General features: G+C 35.0%; 1 protein-coding gene across 6 annotated transcripts in view; it reads left to right on the plus strand.

The window, feature by feature from the left end:
* LOC131075948 (alpha-mannosidase) overlaps window positions 1–20,394 on the plus strand; it is a 318,620-nt gene that overhangs the window by 98,970 nt on the left and 199,256 nt on the right. For 5 of the 6 annotated variants that reach the window (XM_058012933.2, XM_058012930.2, XM_058012929.2 and 2 more), the window contains 6 exons: window positions 13,753–13,853; window positions 13,960–14,053; window positions 14,182–14,349; window positions 14,491–14,580; window positions 16,753–16,818; window positions 17,012–17,068. In XM_058012933.2, coding sequence (XP_057868916.2) covers window positions 13,753–13,853; window positions 13,960–14,053; window positions 14,182–14,349; window positions 14,491–14,580; window positions 16,753–16,818; window positions 17,012–17,068 — 576 coding nt within the window. The remainder of the gene's footprint in view (window positions 1–13,752; window positions 13,854–13,959; window positions 14,054–14,181; window positions 14,350–14,490; window positions 14,581–16,752; window positions 16,819–17,011; window positions 17,069–20,394) is intronic. The other variant, XM_058012932.2, reaches the window with a different exon arrangement.

Here is a 20,394-nt window from a genome sequence, read left to right on the forward strand (position 1 = left end):
GTCTCGCACCATTCGGTGACTTTGCCAATTTCCACCTTTGCTTTTCTCGTGCACTTCCCCCAACTCGCGATTTTCGGGGATATGGAGGCCCTTTAAAAACTTTAACTTTGTCTTCACCCCAAGTGTGAACTTCGACACTTTTATCCTTTTTGCAAATTTCGGACTTTGTGAACGTTTTGACAACCTTTTAGCATTTTTGGACCTTAAGGCACTTTTGCCAACTTTTAGCATTTTCGGACCTTAAGGCACTTTTGTCAACTTTAAACTTTTTGGAATTTAAGGCACTTTTGTCAACTTTAAGCATTTTCGGACCTTAAGGCACTTTTGACAACCTTTCAACTTTTCTCATTTTGGCCTGAAAGTCCGAAATTCGCCCCTTTTGGGCATTTTGGCGACTTTTAACTTTTCTCTCAAAAAGTGCGAGTTTTGGCACTTGGGCAAGTTTGTCAACCTTGGCACTTTGAAAAAAAATTTCGCTCCTCCTCTTCCAGTTGGCGAAAATCGTCATTCATTCAAATCTCGTAAACTCTGTAAAAACAAACCTCATGTAATCTCTCTCATCGCTCTACGCGAAAATTGGTGACTTTGGGTCCTTATGCGACCTCCAGACGCGCTATTCTTTTACTCGGCGGACTTCGGATGCTTCATCATCACACACCTATTCAAGGCGATTTCACAAGTTTGAACAACCCCTTGGAATTTGTGCCCGAGGGCTCATCTGACCTAATGGAATCACTGGCTTCTTTTGTTCAATCATCATCATCTTACGGACTGAACGCGGGCTCGCTCGAAAGGATGCGAGAGGCTCTGCACGAAACTCAACAGGGCGAAGATGGAAAGGCTCAAAAGGAGGAAGGGGGACTCTGTCGGCGACAGGGAGCGTGTGCAACGCACAACACAATCCAGAATGGGTTAGTAGTGTTAAGGAATTTGATCAGAGATAGAGAAGATAATAGACTTACTATATTTTAACAGAAATTACTGCAATGATTATTGTTCTCCTCGATTTATATCTAAGTATAAATCTGTAACTTTTATTCCTTATTTAATGTCGACAGTTTCTGGATTGTTTGATTGCCACAGTGATTGATTAACTTACCGAAACTATCGATATTCTTTGGATATGTATAGGAGACGTAGAGCCATGCCCACATAGGGGCATGACTTCTACGTGGCTTTATGCCACGTAGAGTCATGACCCTACGGGGACATGACCCTTCGTCTCCCACCCATTGCATCGGTTGATATTAACTAATGCAGCCCGATAGTTATCGAGATTATTATATCGACCATGTTATTTAATATTTATGTTTTAATAAATATGCACATATTTATATATATATATATATACATATATATATACATATACATATATATATATACATATATATTGATTTTATTCGATCCGATGGAAGCTATGCACTTAACACTCCCTCTTAGCAAAAGAGGATTGAATTTCATAATTGAGTTTTAAGGAGCAACCTTCTAGATACACGGATTTATTTGACATGATCATTCATTCAGAATATTAACTAATGAAATACTTCATATCTCAGAGAGGTATAGATTATTTGATATCCAGCACTCTAGGACAACAACTGTTTGAAGTCTTATTAGATTACTACCTTGATATTATTATCATAGGTGAACGTGAACCAATTTTAGTATCACGATGTCCGGCACATTCCGGGACAACAAATTAATGTAGTCAATCATGATATAGTTATTATAATTTCCAACATATTTCGGAACAACATGATAACAACTCAGTAACTCATCATAGGGAATTTAGTATCAAGATTTTCGGCACATTCCGGGACATCAACTTAATGTAGTCAATCTTGATAACAGATTAGGCTATTGTTAAAGTCGTCACCTTACAATAGCGATCTTACACTCACATGAAAGATTGTCACCTTTCATGACACAACACATACATGCAATATTGCATCCAAGATATTCATGAATATATAAATCATATATGAATAATATTAATATTAGAAATTTCCATTATAATTTAGTCATACCAAGTTTACCTCTAAGGTATTCCACTTTCAATTTTGCAAGAGGTTTGGTGAATATGTCGGCACTTTGCTCTTCGGTGCTGATGTAGGTCAATTTGATGACATCTCTGTCTACCATATCTCTAATGTAATGGTATGGGATCTCTATATGCTTGGATCGATTATGAAATACTGGATTTACAGAAAGTTTGATGCAGCTTTGATTATCACAGTGAATCATAGTGGGATCTAATGGTTTCCCAAATAGTCCAACTAGTAATTTCCTTAACCACACTGCCTCACGAGCTCCCATGGAGGCAGCCATATATTCGGCTTCAGTGGAACTCTGAGCAACTGCTGACTGTTTTCTGCTGAACCAGGATATCATGGCTGATCCAAGACTGAAACAACACCCTATTGTACTTTTACGATCAATGGAACTGCCTGCCCAGTTGGAATCAGAATACCCTTGGAGTTGTATCTCGACATTTTTATACTTCAGGCCAAGTCCAATAGTGCCACGCAAGTATCTTAGAATATGCTTAACCACCATTAGGTGAATGTTCTTAGGTTCGCACATGAAATGGCTTAACACATTAGTAGCATAACAAATATCAGGGCGAGTGTTTATTAGGTACGTAAGAGATCCAACGATTTGTCTATAGTATGTAGGATCTGTAGGTTCTGAGTCTGCTGCTTCACTTTTGAGCTTATGAAGATTTGTTTCCATTGGAATGGAGAGAGGTTTACAATCTATCATACCAAATCTGGTTAGGATATCAGTGGTGTATTTTCCTTGATTTAGGAAAATATAGTTCTCCTTTTGCCATACTTCTAGGCCTAGAAAATAGTGCAGTAGACCTAGATCTTTCATATCGAATTCAGCCACAAGATCTTGTTTGCATTTTGCAATGAGGTGATCTTCTCCTGTTATCAACAAGTCATCAACATAGAGAACAAGTATTAACATGTTACCATCCAATATTTTCAAGTATATGTTAGAGTCTGCTTCATTTTTGGAATATCCTAGTTTAGAGAGATAACTGTCTATCCTTCCATACCATGCCCTGGGAGCTTGCTTAAGGCCGTAGAGAACTTTTTTAAGTCTACACACATAGAGGTTTCTATCCTGTATAGCAAAGCCTTCAGGTTGTTCTATGTATACTTCTTCTTCAATAATACCATTCAAAAATGCGGTCTTTACGTCTATTTGGTGTATTTTCCACTTTTTGGAAGATGCAATGGCAATGATTGTTCTCATAGAAGTATATCGAGCAACTGGAGCAATGTCTCTTCGTAATCGATTCCAGCCTTTTGAGAGAAACCTTTGGCAAAGAATCTGGCTTTGTGTTTTTCAATACTACCATCTAGTGCATATTTGATTTTGAATAACCACTTTGATGAGACAACTGATTTGTCTTTTGGTCAAGATACAATATCCCAGACATCATTCTTTAATATAGATTTGTATTCCTCAATCATTGCTTCTTTCCAAGCTTGACATGTTAAGGCTTCTTCAACATTTGATGGTTCAGATTTTGTAAGTTCGGTCATGAGTGCAACATAGCATGACTGACTTCTTGTTTTCTTATTCTCTTTGAAGATTTCATCAGGTTCCACATTATTTTCTTCAGTCATCTTTCTTGCCCATAATGGTCTTTTCTTGTTGTTAGGATTTTCAGCAATCTTGAAATTAGGTGATTGAAGTTCCTGATTTTCTATGCTATTCTCCCTCTGATTCTGAACTATAAGATTTTCATCTGATTCTGTGATTTGATCATCTTCTGTACTTAGGGAGAGTTTATAAGCAGCATCTTCTTCAAATTTGACATCTCTACTGATTTCAATAGATCTTCGTCCTAGAATATAGACTCTATATCCTTTAGTGGTTTCACTGTAGCCAACAAATATACCTTTCTTCTCGAAGGGTTCTAGGTTGGTTCTCTTTTCTTTAGGAACGCGAATATACACATGGCAACCAAAGATTCTTAGATGGCTTAAATCTTGTTTATTTCCTGTAAAGACTTCTTCAGGTGTTATATTCTCTAGGATTGAATGAGGGCATCTGTTTTGAATATACACAGTTGTATTTCAGGCTTCAGCCCAAAATGAGATATGTAGATTTTGATCATGCATTATGGCTTTAGTGGCTTCGATGATGGTTCTATTTTTATTTTCTGTGAATCCATTCTATTGAGGATTATAAGGTACAGTACACTCCCTCTTAATCCCAACAGAAATGCAGAATTCTTTAAAATTCTCAGAGATGTATTGACCCCCATTATCTAATCTTAGAGTTTTTTATTTTCTTTCGAGTTTGATTTTCTACTTAGGCTTTAAATTCTTTAAATTTTGATAACACTTCATTTGATTCCTTGAGATTTATGAAATAGATCCAAGTTTTCCTAGAGTAGTCATCAACAAATATCACATAATACAAGAAACCCCCTAGAGATGGTAATGACATTGGACCACACAAATCAGTGTGGACAAGTTCTAGTACAACCTTTGATTAGTGTTCACTTGAGGGAAAGGACCTCTTTGAGTTCTTCCCTAGAGCACATCCCTTACAAGTTCCAACACGATTAGTTATTAGGTTTGGTAATCCTGTGGTAATCTTTCCTATAGAAGTTAGGGCCCTAAATCAAAGATGTCCTAACCTTCTATGCCAAATTTCATTAGAGTTTGATACTTCATGGTTTAGTGCTTGTTTTTGAATATTACGTAGTTTATATAAACTACCATCTCTAGATCCTATAGGAATAACATTCTTTATATTAGAATTTTTAGGCCAGAGTAGAACTTTATCTTCATGGAAGTGACACGAAATCCTTGATCAGCTAGTCCTGAAATAGAGACTAAGTTCTTTTTGATGCCTGGTACAAAGTAAGTTCCTTTTGATGCCTAGTACAAAGAGAACATCTTTCAACTGTAGTGTAACCCCTGTTCTTAATTGAATCGAGCAGGTCCCAATTCCTTTCACTGGATAGGTACAATTGTCTCCTATTGTAACTTCTTCAGTTGAGTGGCTTTCAAACGTTTCGAATTGATCTCTAAATCCGGTTATGTGACGAGAGGCTTCATTGTCGATTATCCACATATGTTTGTTTGAGTTTAGTTCACTTGATAAAGCTAAGAAAAATAGAGGATTCTCTATTTCCTTCACTTCAGCTATGGTTGCTTGAGCTTTCTTCCTTTCTGGACAGAATCTGTGAGTGTGTCCAAATTTATCACACTTGTAGCATTGAATCTTGGAGAAGTCTCTGCTTTTGTGGTTATTTCCTCTTTTCCGTTTGAACTTCCTTTTATTCCCTTTGTTGCTTGTGTTAGCATGTAGTGCTTGAATTTCTCCCTCTTTGTTTGGACCCAATCCTCTTGTGATCAGCTGAGATTCTTCTTGAGTGCAATCATTCTTGAGTTGATCGAATGTTGGTAGTGTCGGACGAGCATTAATGCCTTGAATAAAGGATTCCCAACTGGATGGTAATCCTTTAAGTGCTATTAGAGAGCTCCAAGTCATCTACATTAGTTCCAATAGTTGATAATTGGCCTTTTAACTCTGAAATCCTCATGAAATAGGATGTAATTGATTCTCCTTTGTTCATGGAGATATGCATTAATTGCTGTTTTAAGGTGAGCAATCTGCTTGCATTATTTATTTCATATGAGTTTGGAATGGTCTTGAACATATCATAAGTTGTAGTAAGTTTTGAGATGGTTGGAAGAATGTGATCTTTAACAGCGTCAATTATAATTTTCTTAGCCTTGCTGTTATGTCTTTTCCAGGTTGTTTTCTCTGGCTCGTCTTCAGGCATCTTAGTGTCTTCTTCTATGTATGCATCTAATTCGAGTTCTTGAAGAATTGTTGTTATTCGAATTCTCCATGAAACAAAGTTGGATGTTCCTTCAAGTCTATCCTCAACTCTAACATTGTTCACCATGATTGCTTTCCTTCGATTTTGAATGCAAGTCTGAAATAGAGTTGTCTTTATTTATTTCTCTACCAACTTGGCTCTGATACTATGTTAAGGAATTTGATCAGAGATAGAGAAGATAACAGACTTACTATATTTTAAAAAAAATTATTGCAATGAATATTGTTCTCCTCGATTTATATCTAAGTATAAATCTGTAACTTATATTCTTTATTTAATGTCGGCAGTTTCTGGATTGTTTGATTGCCACGGTGATTGATTAACTTACCGAAATTGTCGATATTCTTTGGATATGTATACGAGACGTAGAGCCATGCCCACGTAGGGGCATGACTTCTACGTGGCTTTATGCCACGTAGAGTCATGACCCTACGGGGACATGACCCTACGTCCCCATAACCAGCAGGCTGAAAATGCATAACCAGCAACCCATAAACTCACTAAAACACTCATATCTCTCTCAAATCTCACTCAATTCACCCCAAATCACTCCCAAACCAACACTAGACCAGCAACAACTAAGACAAACCAAAAGGAAGCTACCAAAACACCACAAATTAATTTGCATACATCCCAAAGCATCCTCTAAAACCCATGCCTAGCTAGATATTTTCAATTTGCATTATTAAATTCAATACTCAATGAAAAGTGCCACAAACTTGCAATATGAATCGCCAACAGCAAGAAGGATGATTGAACCAGTACCCAGAACAACCAATCACTCAAGCAAAGAGGTGTGATAAAAACGTGCTTCAGCCGCAAGGAAACCAGCAACTCCAGAAATCACTCCAAACTCCAAAAACATTGAAATATGCAATGAAAGTATCATAGATTACAACACGCAGCTAGGTACTATATCTCAAGTACGAAACTGGAAAACATGAGGGAGCCGCACTTCAAAGCTTCAAAGTTCAGACGCCAATCCGATAGCATAACGATGCAAATTTTCAAGATAGCAGAATGAGAGCCCAAGGCTCATATTTATAACTTCGCGCCTCCCCAAATGCAAATGCAAATGGCTCCCAAACTCTATTCAAATCCACTTTCATTTCGCCTTATGTCTCCCACCAAGATGGCACCCACTTACCTTTCCTAGGCAAGTTCGAACTTTGCCTTAGGTGGAGTCTTTTTGCAATATTAAACATTAAACAAAAGATGTTTAATCCACCTAAATTGCCACCAACAAATCGCCCTTTGACTTAGGAAATAACACACGAATATCAATTACTTATTTTTCCCTAAGTCATCCTCAACAATTAATCAGTAACTGCAAATGTTTAAATATTAAACCTTTGACAAGGAAATAATATTTAATTAAATTACTTATGACTCCCATACTGATCATTAATAGAAACCAGGATGAAGCGGAGTAAAGAAGACCAAAGAAGTGCTGTAGGACCAGGACTCTGTCCACTGCCAAAAATAGAAATACTCCATATTGCCACTTACTAAAAATGGAAAGTCATGAATTACTGCTCCGAAAAGCATTATCTTCGCACCCAGTGACAGAGCATGGAAAGCTCAATAGGACAGCATCATCCAAACAGCCAACCCAACTTACTAAAAATAGTAAATTCTCGCCTCACCAACGTTTGAAACCGTAATTCTTCATTCCACATAGCCTACGGGTCTCAGGAATGAGCCAATGGACCACTGAAAGCACATCATCGAGAAGGGGACATTACAACCGTCCCTCAAAGCCAAGATAGTATCAATCATGTCTTCGCTTTTGATTATCTCCTCTATCTTTTAAGCATCATTAACAAGCCCTTTGAGCAAATAAGATTTGAGTTTCTTCAAATCTTTGATGGCAGGTTCTCTCAGGCGTGGAGCTTCCATACAATGTATTGCCCTTTCTATTGCCTCGTGTTTGTCAATGGTGCGAGCAACATTGTACACAAAACGCTCCAGAAGGACAACGTTGTGCGTGTGGTCTCCTTTCAGAAACTGGTCCTCGATGATCATTTTCTTGCTCCAAGGTGTCCTTATGAATTTTAGAAGAAGGATGAACATCATTCGTATGATAAAGATTATTGAAGGAAGTGTTGACAGTCTCTTCTTGCACCAAAATGTTATCATGGATAAGATGAATTTTGGGAGATAGACTAGAAGTAGGCATTAATGTTTCATCCCTAAAGGTAAAGTTATTGAAAGAGGGTATAGTGTTAGTAGGAAAGATCATATCATCCTCTATCACCAAAGGATCTACATGGGAGAGGGACTCTCTAGGAGAAGGATCAACATTACTCTTCAAAGCTCCTCCTTGAGAGGGAGGTCTTTGAAAGAGATGTTAACAATCTCTTCTTGAAGTAGGGTATCCTTATGAGTAGGACCAAGTTTGGGAAAGGGGAGAGCATTATGCTTTAATGATTCATCCTTGGAGGGAAGGTTATTGAAATGAAAAGAAGGTGAAGTGTTGTTAAGGGATTTGCCAGCCATATCATTCTCCAAAGGTTTACCCCAAAGAGGGAGATCATTGAGAGAGGTGTTAAAAATGTCTTTTTTCACTATGATGTCTCCATTGTTAAGTCCAATTTTGGGAGAGGGAATAACACAATTTTATTAATTCTTCATCCTTAGAAGGGAGAGAATCAATACATGTGTTGTTGAAATCATCCTCTTGCCTCAAAATGTCTTCAATAGGATCTTTAGGAGAGAGAGCATTAAGAAAATCACTTATAATTTCATCTTCTTTCTCTAAGGCATCTTTATGGGTAAGAGAAGCTTTAGGAGAAGGACTAGCATATCTCATTAATGCTTCATCTTTAGTGGGAATTTTATTGAAATCAAAAGAGGGTCTTATATCAATAGGAAAAGTAGAGATAATACCATCTTCTTGCACCAAATGATCCTCATGGGGAAAGTGCTTCTTAGGAGGAAAATGAACATCACTCTTCAGAGATTCATACTTAGGAAGGATATCTTTAAAAGAAGTGTTCATAACCTTTTGTTGTACTAATGTGGCCCCATTGGTAAGACCAAATTTAGGAGAAGATAAGTCAATGTCCATCAATACTTTTTCTCTAAGAGAACCATCATGTAAGGAAGGTAAGGTGACATTAAGAAAGGTGTTTATGATATCATCCTCTTCCTCTAGGATAGCTTCATGGGAGAGGCACATTTTAGGAGAATTATCAACATCATTCTTCAAATCTTCATCTTCAAAACATGGGAGAGTCTTGAAGGAATTGGTAACAACTCTTTTTTGCACTAAAATGTCCTTATGGATAGGAGGATCTTTAACAGAGGGGTAAATTGAAACAAGGGAGGCCAAACCATTACCACATCTATGAAATGAATGCATTATGACAACAATTTTCCTGTTTCAAATAATAACATATGCAAAATACCATTGCAAGCACTAGAAAGTGAGATCTATAAGTGCAAAGTGCTCTCAAATCAAATCTGAAATTATTGATCCAAATTAAGCAATCCATAAGTCCAATTTTGAATCTAAAAATTAGGGTTTTAGTGAAATTAACCTCTATTTTTTTTTAAATTTGCAAGGAAATCAAACTTGTAAATGAAAATTTGAATTTGAAATAGCATAAACACTTAGATTTGAGAACATAAATTAGAATTAAAGGTATTCACATCGGGTTCACCAAAATGTGATGCATGCAAATGGAATCGGGTGACTAAGACCTAATCCCACCCTCATGTACACGCAGTGGAATACGAAAGAGCCTAGGGAGATAGTTCACTTTGGCTACTTCTTGTAAGGAAGAGAGAGCCATGAAATATCTCTTAGGGTTTCTATTCCTTCACTGTAATGAAGAGGAAATGTGCAAAATGCAATTCAAAGATCAACTATGCTAGGAGATGAACAAATATGCAAATATAAACTGAAAATGCAGAAACTTGCAGATATGAAACTGAGATACTGAGCACAGAGTAGGGAGGGGAATTCTAACGTGTACCTGGCATTGAAATTAGGGGTTGACTGAGCAGGACCAAGGTGCCACGCCCTAGTCCCTGAATATCACACTGAGAGATGAACTTCTGGAAACTACTATCTGAGACTCTGTACTGCCAAACTGCCAAAAAATGCAGAAAACGAGGACTTGGGTGCCACACCCTAGTTCTGGGAGGACCAGGGCGCCACGCCCTGGTCCCTAAAGAATGAGGTCAAATTTTGAGGCTGGATCTGTATCTGTGCGCTTTGTCGGTCCTGAAAATCGTTCGTACGCCGGATTCTTGTACCTGCACCCGCAAATGGAAAAATGGTGTCTAGGTGGCTATATAGGGTTTTGCCTTAGTCAAAGCCCTTGTTTTGGTGATTTCCACCTCCACAAATAGCTGATAATGTATTGAAAATGTGTGTGCAAGAATCTTGTGTGTATGCAAGATCCTAAATGAACAAGAAAGTAAACCTAGAGTTCTACCCTACGCTTTGGAGAGTAAACCCTAAATGAGTGTAAATGTAAATGTAAATGCTTGAAATCACAAGTGCAATAATGGATTTAAAGAATGAATGTAAATTTGAAACTGAATGTTATGAAGCTCATACAGTGACATTAAAATAACATGAAACCATACCAAACCCTAAGTGACAACTATGTAAGTTCCCCTTGAGATTACCAACAAATCACAATGAACTAACTGAGACTATTTGTATGAATTTGGGAACCTTGGATTCGTCTTTGTGATCACATAGTTGAGCTTTTTAGCACATAGAAGATTTTGATCAGGAGAGAATAGGATATCTCTAGGTATTTTATTTTGAGTTGAGTGTGCATAAAAAACACACCAACAGGGCCACATTAGACCTTGTTCTAGTTCTTCTTCTTCAATGGTTTTGGTTGGAAATGATGGGACTATGAGGATATGTATTGACTACAGGGCACTTAATGAAATTATGTTAAAGAACAAGTATCCTATCTCCATGATTAATAAGATGATTGATGAGTTGTATGGGGTAGTTTATTTTTTGGAGATTGATCTTTGATTGAGTACCACTAGATTAGGGTTAGGGAAGAGGATATACATAAAATTGCATTTAGTTGACACTATGGGCACAATGAATTCTTGTTCATACCAACACCTGCCACATTACATCATGTATGAACTAGATATTTAACAAGCATTTGTAGAAATTTGTAGATGTCTTCTTTGATGATATCCTTATATACAATAAAACATGGGAGGACATCTCAGGCATATTCGCGAGGTATTAGGAATTATGGAGGCACAATCATTGTTTCCAAGGAATCCAAGTGTGGGTTTTGGATGATACAAATTTTATATTTGGGGCATTTGATCAATGTCAAGGGAGTCAAAGTGGACCAAGAGGAAATTTGAGTTATCCTAGATTGGCCACCACCTAAGACATTAACATAGCTTAGGGGATTCTTTTGGTTTAGCAATTATTACAAGAGTTTTGTTAGAAGTTTTTCTTATTTGGCAACACCCTTAATATATTTGGCCAAGAAAGGGTCTTGTGCATGGATAGAGGAAACAAAACAACCTTCTACAAACTCAATGAGGTTGTGTGTAATGTCCCCTTCTGAAGAGTAGCTCGGGAGACCAATGGCCTATCTTATTCTCGTAGGCAAAAGTCGACAGTGGAAATAATTTAAATTAATTATTTAATATTATCCAATAAAGTGCATTTTGGGGTAATGTTTTTTTAATTAATTTAACAAACTATTATAAGTGACTTAAGTGAAATATTTAAAAGGGCATTAATAAAGTCACTTTATTAATTTGATCTAAATGAAATATAAAAGAGTGCTGGAATTCAAAAAGTATTTCTACAGGCTTCCTAGGGTAATTATTAAAGAACATTTTTGGAGCTCAAATGGTATGCCTAGATTATTTTTCTTCTATCTTGTTTTGGAGAGCTTCTTGAGGAGCTGAAACCCTAGGATGGAAATCCTAAGGTCATGCAGTTTCGGCATTGAAACTATCTACCCTAGCTATAACAGTGGAGCCACACAAGTTTCACGATTGCATTCAATGATTTGGAGCAAGAAATTTGTGATGTCTTCTTTGAAAAATAATTTCAATGAGTTTGTGGTTTTCTTTGATACTATTGTCTTTTATCTTTTTTGGGCATGAGGTCTCATCTCTATCTTGTCTCAAAATAATCAACCAAACACCATTACTTCTGCAAATCTGAAATTGTGCAATCATATTATCAATAAAAACATTAGAAGGGCAAAAAAGTTGGGGTCAAAACTCATAGGTTACTTTATAGTGGTATCAAAGCCTTGAATCCTCCCAACCTAGAGGGTTGTGAATGAACACTAGTGACATGACACTTGGAATGAGTAATGCAGCTTAGCACACAGCATTATTACCTAAGTAGATCAAACCTTAACATTGAAGAGCCACCAGAGATTGATCCAGTTGCAGTTTTTGAAAGGTTTGAAGTAAATATGGGGGACAAAGAGCATAGAGACCATCAGGAACCAAGTACATGAGATATCTTCAATGATCTGGCTATAGGACAGCAGAATATCGCTCAAATGTGTGTACTTATGGCTCAACATATTGTGGGCAATAATAATAACAATGGTGGGAACAATGGACATGGGGATGGTGCATTGTTTTGACTATTGTGACCAGGTTGAAAATGGATGAAGTTCTGCAGCAGTTTACGGAGGTTAAAGAAGTCAAGAAAGGAAGATAAGGGTGTCACATGGTCAACAATCCATTAACAGTGAATTTTTATTTGTCCAACAAACTTTTAAAGGTGTCATAACATGCTATAGGCAGCATTGCAGTACAAAACAACCAAGAATAGGATGTGAGGCACTCCAGAAAATTGTGGGAGTTCTAGGAAGGTCATGAGACCCTCAACAACAGTTGCTAGAATCTAAAGGAGACTTAGAAGCAACCCAGGGAGGAGTCACAATGTTATGAGGGTCTATAATTGATATGTAGTAATGCCCATACTAGGAGGAAATCACGCCAAGTCGTTGGAGCCTTGTACAGTCATAAGTGAATAGGTTGCAATAGTGAAATTTAGGGCCATAATTCACATTGCTCTGCACAGAAGTTTTGTTCTATCTAGAAGATGTGACACCCTAAATAGTAGTATATTTTACAGTCAATCAAAGTCTGCAATTGTTGCAAGTTGCAACACTTAAAAGGTTAGACACTAATCTTCCATCTATGTATTTGCAATTAGTAATTAAAATTATGTTGATTAGTATGAAGGTCTATGAGTGTGATTGTTAGGCAATTTCTATATTCTATTTTATTTGACATTTTATTAGATGCAAGTTAAAATTTGCAAACCAAAGAAATGGACGAAGAACAATACTATAGCTGAATATCACAACTTATAAGGGAAAATATTAGAGATTATTTTATTTGGCATCTAATTAATAAATATCCCTAAGCTCCCCTATCCATATGCATTAGCCTATATGGAAACAATAATAGGCTAATGACCTCCAAATACTTAGGCCTAGAAAGGGGACATTAGATAAATAGGCTAAAAAGGACGCTTCCATCTACTCAATTAATCATTTGAATAATTTTAACAAGTGATAATAATTTTCTGGTTATAACTAATTAAATATATATAATATTAAACATGTTATTAAATTCATTAGAAATATGTGTTGAAAATAATGGAAAATGAAATGGTTAATCTATAATTCAAATTAAATAAAAGTAGCTCTAGAAATTGACCTATCATATAGATACTAGCTCCTAAAATACAAAAGAGATATGTATAGGTTTTTCTTTGCATCTTTTTCTAAAGTTTTTCCCTTTAGCCTGTGTCAAATGTTAATTCTAAAAATGTTACAATGAAGAAAGTAGATTTTCTGTGATGCTAACAGTACATGAGAGTTTTCCAGGATGGGCGTGTTAATGCTCTCTACTCAACACCATCTATTTATGCTGATTTGAAGCATGCAGCAAATGAATCATGGCCTCTTAAACTTGATGACTTTTTCCCGTAAGTAAAATGACAATTAGAAATATCAACTATAGATAATTAGTCTCTCTATTGGTATTTCTTCAGGTACTCTGAATTCTTTATGACACATTAATGTTGTTGCCAGGTATGCAGACTCTGAAAATGCTTATTGGACTGGATATTTTACAAGTAGGCCAGCGCTGAAAGGATATGTTCGAATGCTGAGTGGATACTACTTGGTATTTTTATGTTCTTGAATAATAATGTTTCTGTTTCTATTCATAATACATGTTTTTACTGTGCTGTTGCATATGTCAAGAATACTGCATCATGACATAATTAATGTTGGCATGATATACTTGAATAGGCTGCAAGACAACTTGAATTTCTTGTTGGAAGAAAGAGACTTGGACAAAATACAGCATTTCTTGGAGATGCTCTAGCAATTGCTCAACATCATGATGCTGTTTCTGGAACTGCAAAACAACATACAACAAATGATTATGCCAAACGCCTATTCATTGGAGCTTCTAAGGTATAGTGAAATCCTTAGAAGAGATGAACCACTTTTGCAGTATTATATTCATTCTAAAGATGATGTTTTTTTGCTCATTTTTCTCTATTACAACTTTTTACATTCATATTGGATTTATAATACCTTGAAATATTTTTTAAGGTTGAAGAAATGGTGAATTCTGCTCTTGTTTGTTTGACAAACTCAACATTAAATTCTCAATGTGGAAACGTGGAAACAGGGTTTCAACAGGTATTGATAAATTTTACTTTGTAATCTCACTATCTAGCATTAAGAATATTCTACTTACAATAGAATTTTCATATGCAAAAATGGCATATGCCCATCCCTATCAAAATTTGACTGCAAGACAAAGCAAAATCCTTGCTTCAACTCAGATTTTTTCCATTACAACTCGATACACTTGTCAATTTTTATGTGCATACTTTCACATCACTTTCTGAAGTCCCACTCCATCGGTAGATACTCATTCTAACTCATATCACGATCCCCATGTCCAAAGGAACCTCTTATGTGACAGGTCCATCATGGAAAATGACAAAATTTGGTGCTAAATTACTTGGTTGATACAGACCATATTCAACCCAAAGCATTACTGTGTGAAAAATGGAGTACATCCACACAAGGAACAGATGTATATGAAGATGAATCAATACAGTGTAATAAGTATATAAACCTAAGCAGGACTTAGTGGATGGAACAGTTAATCCCTTTGTGGAAAATTTCCTTCCAAAAGCTGCCTAATAGGAAGAGTGCAATATCTCAAATATTGTAATGAAGTCTATGAGGATGGTCATGCATTCAGTAGCCCCTCAAAGGTCTTTATTATCACAATTAGGGCATTCCAGATGGAGTGACTTTCTTTGTGTCTCCAAAAACCTGTCAGTCCCACAAATGAGGTCCAGAACATCTTAAGTTTACACCCCAAGGCCTCTTAATTTTTCTTCTAAACCTTAGTTGGAGTTCTTTTGTTTCGTAAGTGCCTCATGGTTCCCATTTGCATGGTACGTTGGATGCAATTTGAAGTATATATTTTCAAGCCAAGTAATAATAAAGTCAATCAATAATGTAGTGGAGTGGCTCATAAACAAAACAAATGGGAAAAATGCCACCAAATAACTAGAGAGAACCAACAGTCGATCCTATGATAACCTTGGAAGCAAACAAACAACATGAGGATGGCTGTAGACTGGATTGTAACTAGTAGATGATAATCTACACCCAAAAGTAATGGGTGCTCGTGTGACCAGTATGAGTCAATAGGTCAAGTTAGAGTCAAACTTGCCATATAATAATTGCATATTATGATAGACATCATTGCATATCATCATTCACGCTGTATACAGAATTCATATTATGCTGACTACATGATGCTCTTATTCATATTTGTATTTTATTCTAAAACTGGTGCAATGATTATTATGCCTATCTTGTTGTAAATATACATAAATGCATACAGAATAAATCATTAATAATGGCATATAAACATTTTGATGCAGTATAAGACCTCAAAAAATTTATAACAATTGTATAATGAATAAACTAACAGTAAACATAATGCTAACAAATTAAGATAATGATAGATATGTCCAACTTGTCAGGGAAAGTAAAGGAGTTTTTATATTGAATTTCGGTGCTGTTAACTTCGATAGATAGTAATATGGTTAATTTGAGTATAATATTAAAAAAAATTGGTGCCATTACTTGCTATGATAGAAATATTACTAATTTGAGTATAATAAGATTAAAAACTTATTTTTAAATTTTTTTTTTCACGTACTTATGTGCTTATTTTATATATTAAGTTTGAAAACATGAGCCAATCGTCATACATTTACTGTGCTTAGGCTCAGGTTATATGAAATAAACTTGACAGTTGGATTTTAATTATCAATGTTGTTATGATCTAAGGATCACAACATGGTAGTTTAGGATAGTTTGTAGTTAGAGTTTTATTTTTTCAAAAATTTGTATTGGTGTCATTGGATTGCATTGTTGGTGATCCTTAAATAGTTTCATTATCATTGTCAAAGTAGCTTATATTTTTCTTTCCCATAATTATTTCTACCTGTTTTGGGTCAAACAAATAATTTCATCCTTTTTGACCAACATCAAACCTGTGATCATGTTATTATAGTACATGATAGACCTTTTTGTATCTACTACTATTCAAATAAATGATGTTCTTATTTTATTCTCATCGTATTAAGCATAGAACCTGCTGATATTGTGCATGTAAAGCTAGTAAGAATTTTATCAATTTCATGATGGCATATATAATATAACCATGATAACATCATTATGGATTGAAAAACTATAACTATCTTGTCCTGCATTACTATTCTAATGTTCTCTTTACACTGTTAAGAGTACCTTATCTAATTCTAGGTTTCTATTTTGCAGTGTTCTTTGTTAAATATAAGCTATTGTCCAGAATCTGAGGCAAATCTTACCAACAACACAAGCTTGGTCACATTTCCTATCTTTCTCTTTCTGGATAGATGAAAATATTTAAATCTTTCTTTTTCTGGATAGATAAAAATATTTAATATAATCTAAAAGATTCATTGGGTTGATGTTGGACAACCACCATGAAAAAGAATAGGTTAGTTATTTAAATTAATATTTATAATATTTATTGGTCTTTCCCTTTTTCTTTTAGGTTTTGGTTGCATACAATTCGCTTGGCTGGAAGCGCATAGAGACCATTCGAATCCCAGTATGTGTTATTCTGCAATTCTTAAAGTATTATTCAAGTACTCTTGCTGTGATCAATGAATAGCATTAGTTGTTTGCATTTTTCTTAATTCTGTGCATTTACATTAAGTTTGCATGATTTATATGTGCAGTTGATTATCAGAATATCTTTTCTTTACAAAATTATATTTTTTTTCTTGTGTTTCATAATCTTTTGTAATTTTTATTTATTTATGTCCAATTTGTACTTTGTTTATCAATGTAATACTTGATTATGTGATTTCCATCAGCTTGGAATTTGATGTCTAGAAAGCCCTTAATCAGGCATCTTTCAATTTCAAATGGTATCAAGAATTTATTGAGTGCCTCCATTGACTACCCAATGAAAGAAGAAGGATCAAAATAACATTGGTTATACAATTCCAAAAACATCATTACAGGAACAACCACGTTGCCTTGAAATAACATAGTTTAAGAAATGATTATACTGCATCCAGTCAAATGAATTGGTTATACAAAATCCTTTACAAGCATCGATTGATGTGACTATCTTGTGGAAATAGATGACAGGGTATGAAACATTATGTTTAGAGTATATGAAAAAAACCATGAATTAGAAATCCTTAAAGATAAATCAATGATGTCTGAAACTTGAAATGGATGCATTATGCATTCACAACATGGGTTCTTTAAAAGCTCAACCATCTAGAAATATCCAAACCATCTATTATTTGTGAATAAAAGCTTATTGAACGAAATCTTCAAATGATGAAACATTCTTTTCTAGAAAATTGGAGCTTTTTACATGTTAGCGTTTTAATTTGTCAATTGCTGCAAAATGAAATATCACATGTGGTAGAATCATTCGTCAAATTATATGGGGAATCTCCCATAGATATAACTAAATCTAAAACTAAGTGTGGACTAAAATTATAGATAAAATCTACATGTCTACACATTGTACAAGATTTCAATATGGGGTTTCATATAAACCTAACTTTTTAATTGACTATATTTTTTCCTTGGATGCAAGTGTTAGATTGTCAGTAGTCAGGGCTTGTAGCAAGATTTCCACATTTAAATGAGGGTAAACTATAAATAAAAAATGAATAAACTCCCTACTAGCTAAAGAAAAATCTAGTATTTGGTTGCAAACAAATATTTGAAGGGAAAGAAAATGCTTATACTAGCTAAAATAAAGATAAGTAGATCTACATAAATAGGAAAATATTAAATGAGTGAATGCCACACAATTTCATGAAATAAACAACTAAATTCATACAAATTACTACAATTTAGGAAGATGAATCTTTCCCATGTAAAGATTGACTAAATGTAATCCCCTATCAATTGGCTTCATGAAATAAAAAACATGCAGATTATAGTTACACAAACTTCAACTAAAAAATAACCTTTACAACATAAGTTTGATTTCAGCTATTATTAACAAATTATATGCTCAAAGCACTTATTTATAAGCTCTCAAGGGTAGCTTTTAGGGACTAAGAATATTTATTTAAATAGCCAAAAAAGTTTTTTTTTTTAAAGCTATTTTGTCCCTATTTATAAAAATTAAGAAATAAAAGTACTTTAATAAAAACTATCTAAAACATTGAATAAAATACAAAGGCCCCAACGTAGGCTCATATATATTTCTCAAACACAACCACTACTTTTTTGATAGATTCCAAATGTATTTAAAACTAGAATTTGGCAATTAAGTGGCATTTCATAAATCTGAAGCAATTTATGTTATGCTAGTACCAAATTGGTACACCTACAAATCTATATCTGCTCTTAAATGATACTTGGTGATAATTTCATTCTTGCTGCATTATCAATGCCAACTAAGATTGTCTTTTTGCTAACAATGTTTGTGTTGATGTGTTTTTAAGCACCTCGAACACAAAATAGAATACGGAGTATCCTACCCTCTCTTGAACAAGGAAATCTTGAATGCTAAAGGTTATGATCAATCAAGAAGACCCCAAGGTTTACAATGCGAATGATCAACTTTTGATTCTGGATAGGATCAGTTTATAAATGTGATAATGCTGCTTCAGACAAAGAGACTTACACAATTATTCTAGGATCTCAATCAATTCTTATCTCAAAATGACTTAAGATTTGCAGTCAGGCTCTTTTGACTACTTCTATGAATGCTCTTTGAAAGAAAATGCAAAAGGGAATAAGGTTTAGGAATATAATCTAATTCTAACAATGCTATCAATGCAAGGATTATTAGTGACATAGTGAAACCAAATCAAACTTAATTCGCCATTAGGAACTACTACGCAAAGCTGATGCAATCTTCTAAGGAGATATGAAGGATTTTCAAATTGCTCACACACATTAACACCAAAGGAAATGTGAATCAATGAGAGTAAAGCAATTGAAGTTAAGCATGAATGGAGTTAAGTCTAACCATGCATTGTGACTTGCAATCAACAAACCAGAAATGGCATGAACATGTAGGTTTCACCATAAGTCATCAACAATGCCTTGCATTCAACTAAGTACTTGATGCAAAAATAACTCTTAATCTAAATTTTGAGAGATAGGAAACCATGCTAACATCCAAAATAACACATACGATCACCAGGCTTCAATGAGTTTTGTATTCACTTTGGTAGTATTTCTGCAATATTTCACATAAGTCCCTTATTACAAATGAAATGAGCAAGTCTTATATAGAGCTCTTATTATGAATGAAGGGCCTAGATTGATTTGAAATCAATGGCCAAGATTAAGACAACTAAATCCTAATTAGGGTTAGTTACAACTACTAACTAATTGACCAAACTTTATTAAAAACTATCCAATGGAAAATATACACCTTTCATGGCACAAATGCGAGGAAAGAGAACAAATGGAAAAATTCAATGCCACCCAATCCTTCGACAAACTTTCTTCTAGAATGATGTGTCCCTTATCCCTTTCTCTAATAGAAAATTCTATGAACCTGGACATAGCAAGATCAAGCTCTTCCATTGGTCCACTTTGTTGTCCTCATATTTGTAAATAAAAATGAGGGCAACCCCTTTGAATTTTTGTTAAAACTCATCCTTTAGAGTCCCTTTGCATGTTTTCCAAGGTTGAAATTTGTCTCAAATTTTGCCTATTTTTAGAGTGTGCTTTTTCTTTGGTTAGTTTTTAATTGTTTTAAGCTTTCATTTTGCATCCTAAGTGCAAAATCGGGTTTTCAAGGTCATAGTGCAAGTTGGGGGACTTTTTAACCACATTGCAAGTAGAACTTTAACACTTGTAATCGGGTCTTTAAGACCCGACTACAAGCGGATTGGGACTTTTTAAGCATAAGTCACTTGTAATCGGGTTTCTTACTACGGA

Source organism: Cryptomeria japonica, chromosome 9, assembly GCF_030272615.1.
Source record: "Cryptomeria japonica chromosome 9, Sugi_1.0, whole genome shotgun sequence".
NCBI classification, from domain to species: Eukaryota; Viridiplantae; Streptophyta; class Pinopsida; order Cupressales; family Cupressaceae; genus Cryptomeria; species Cryptomeria japonica.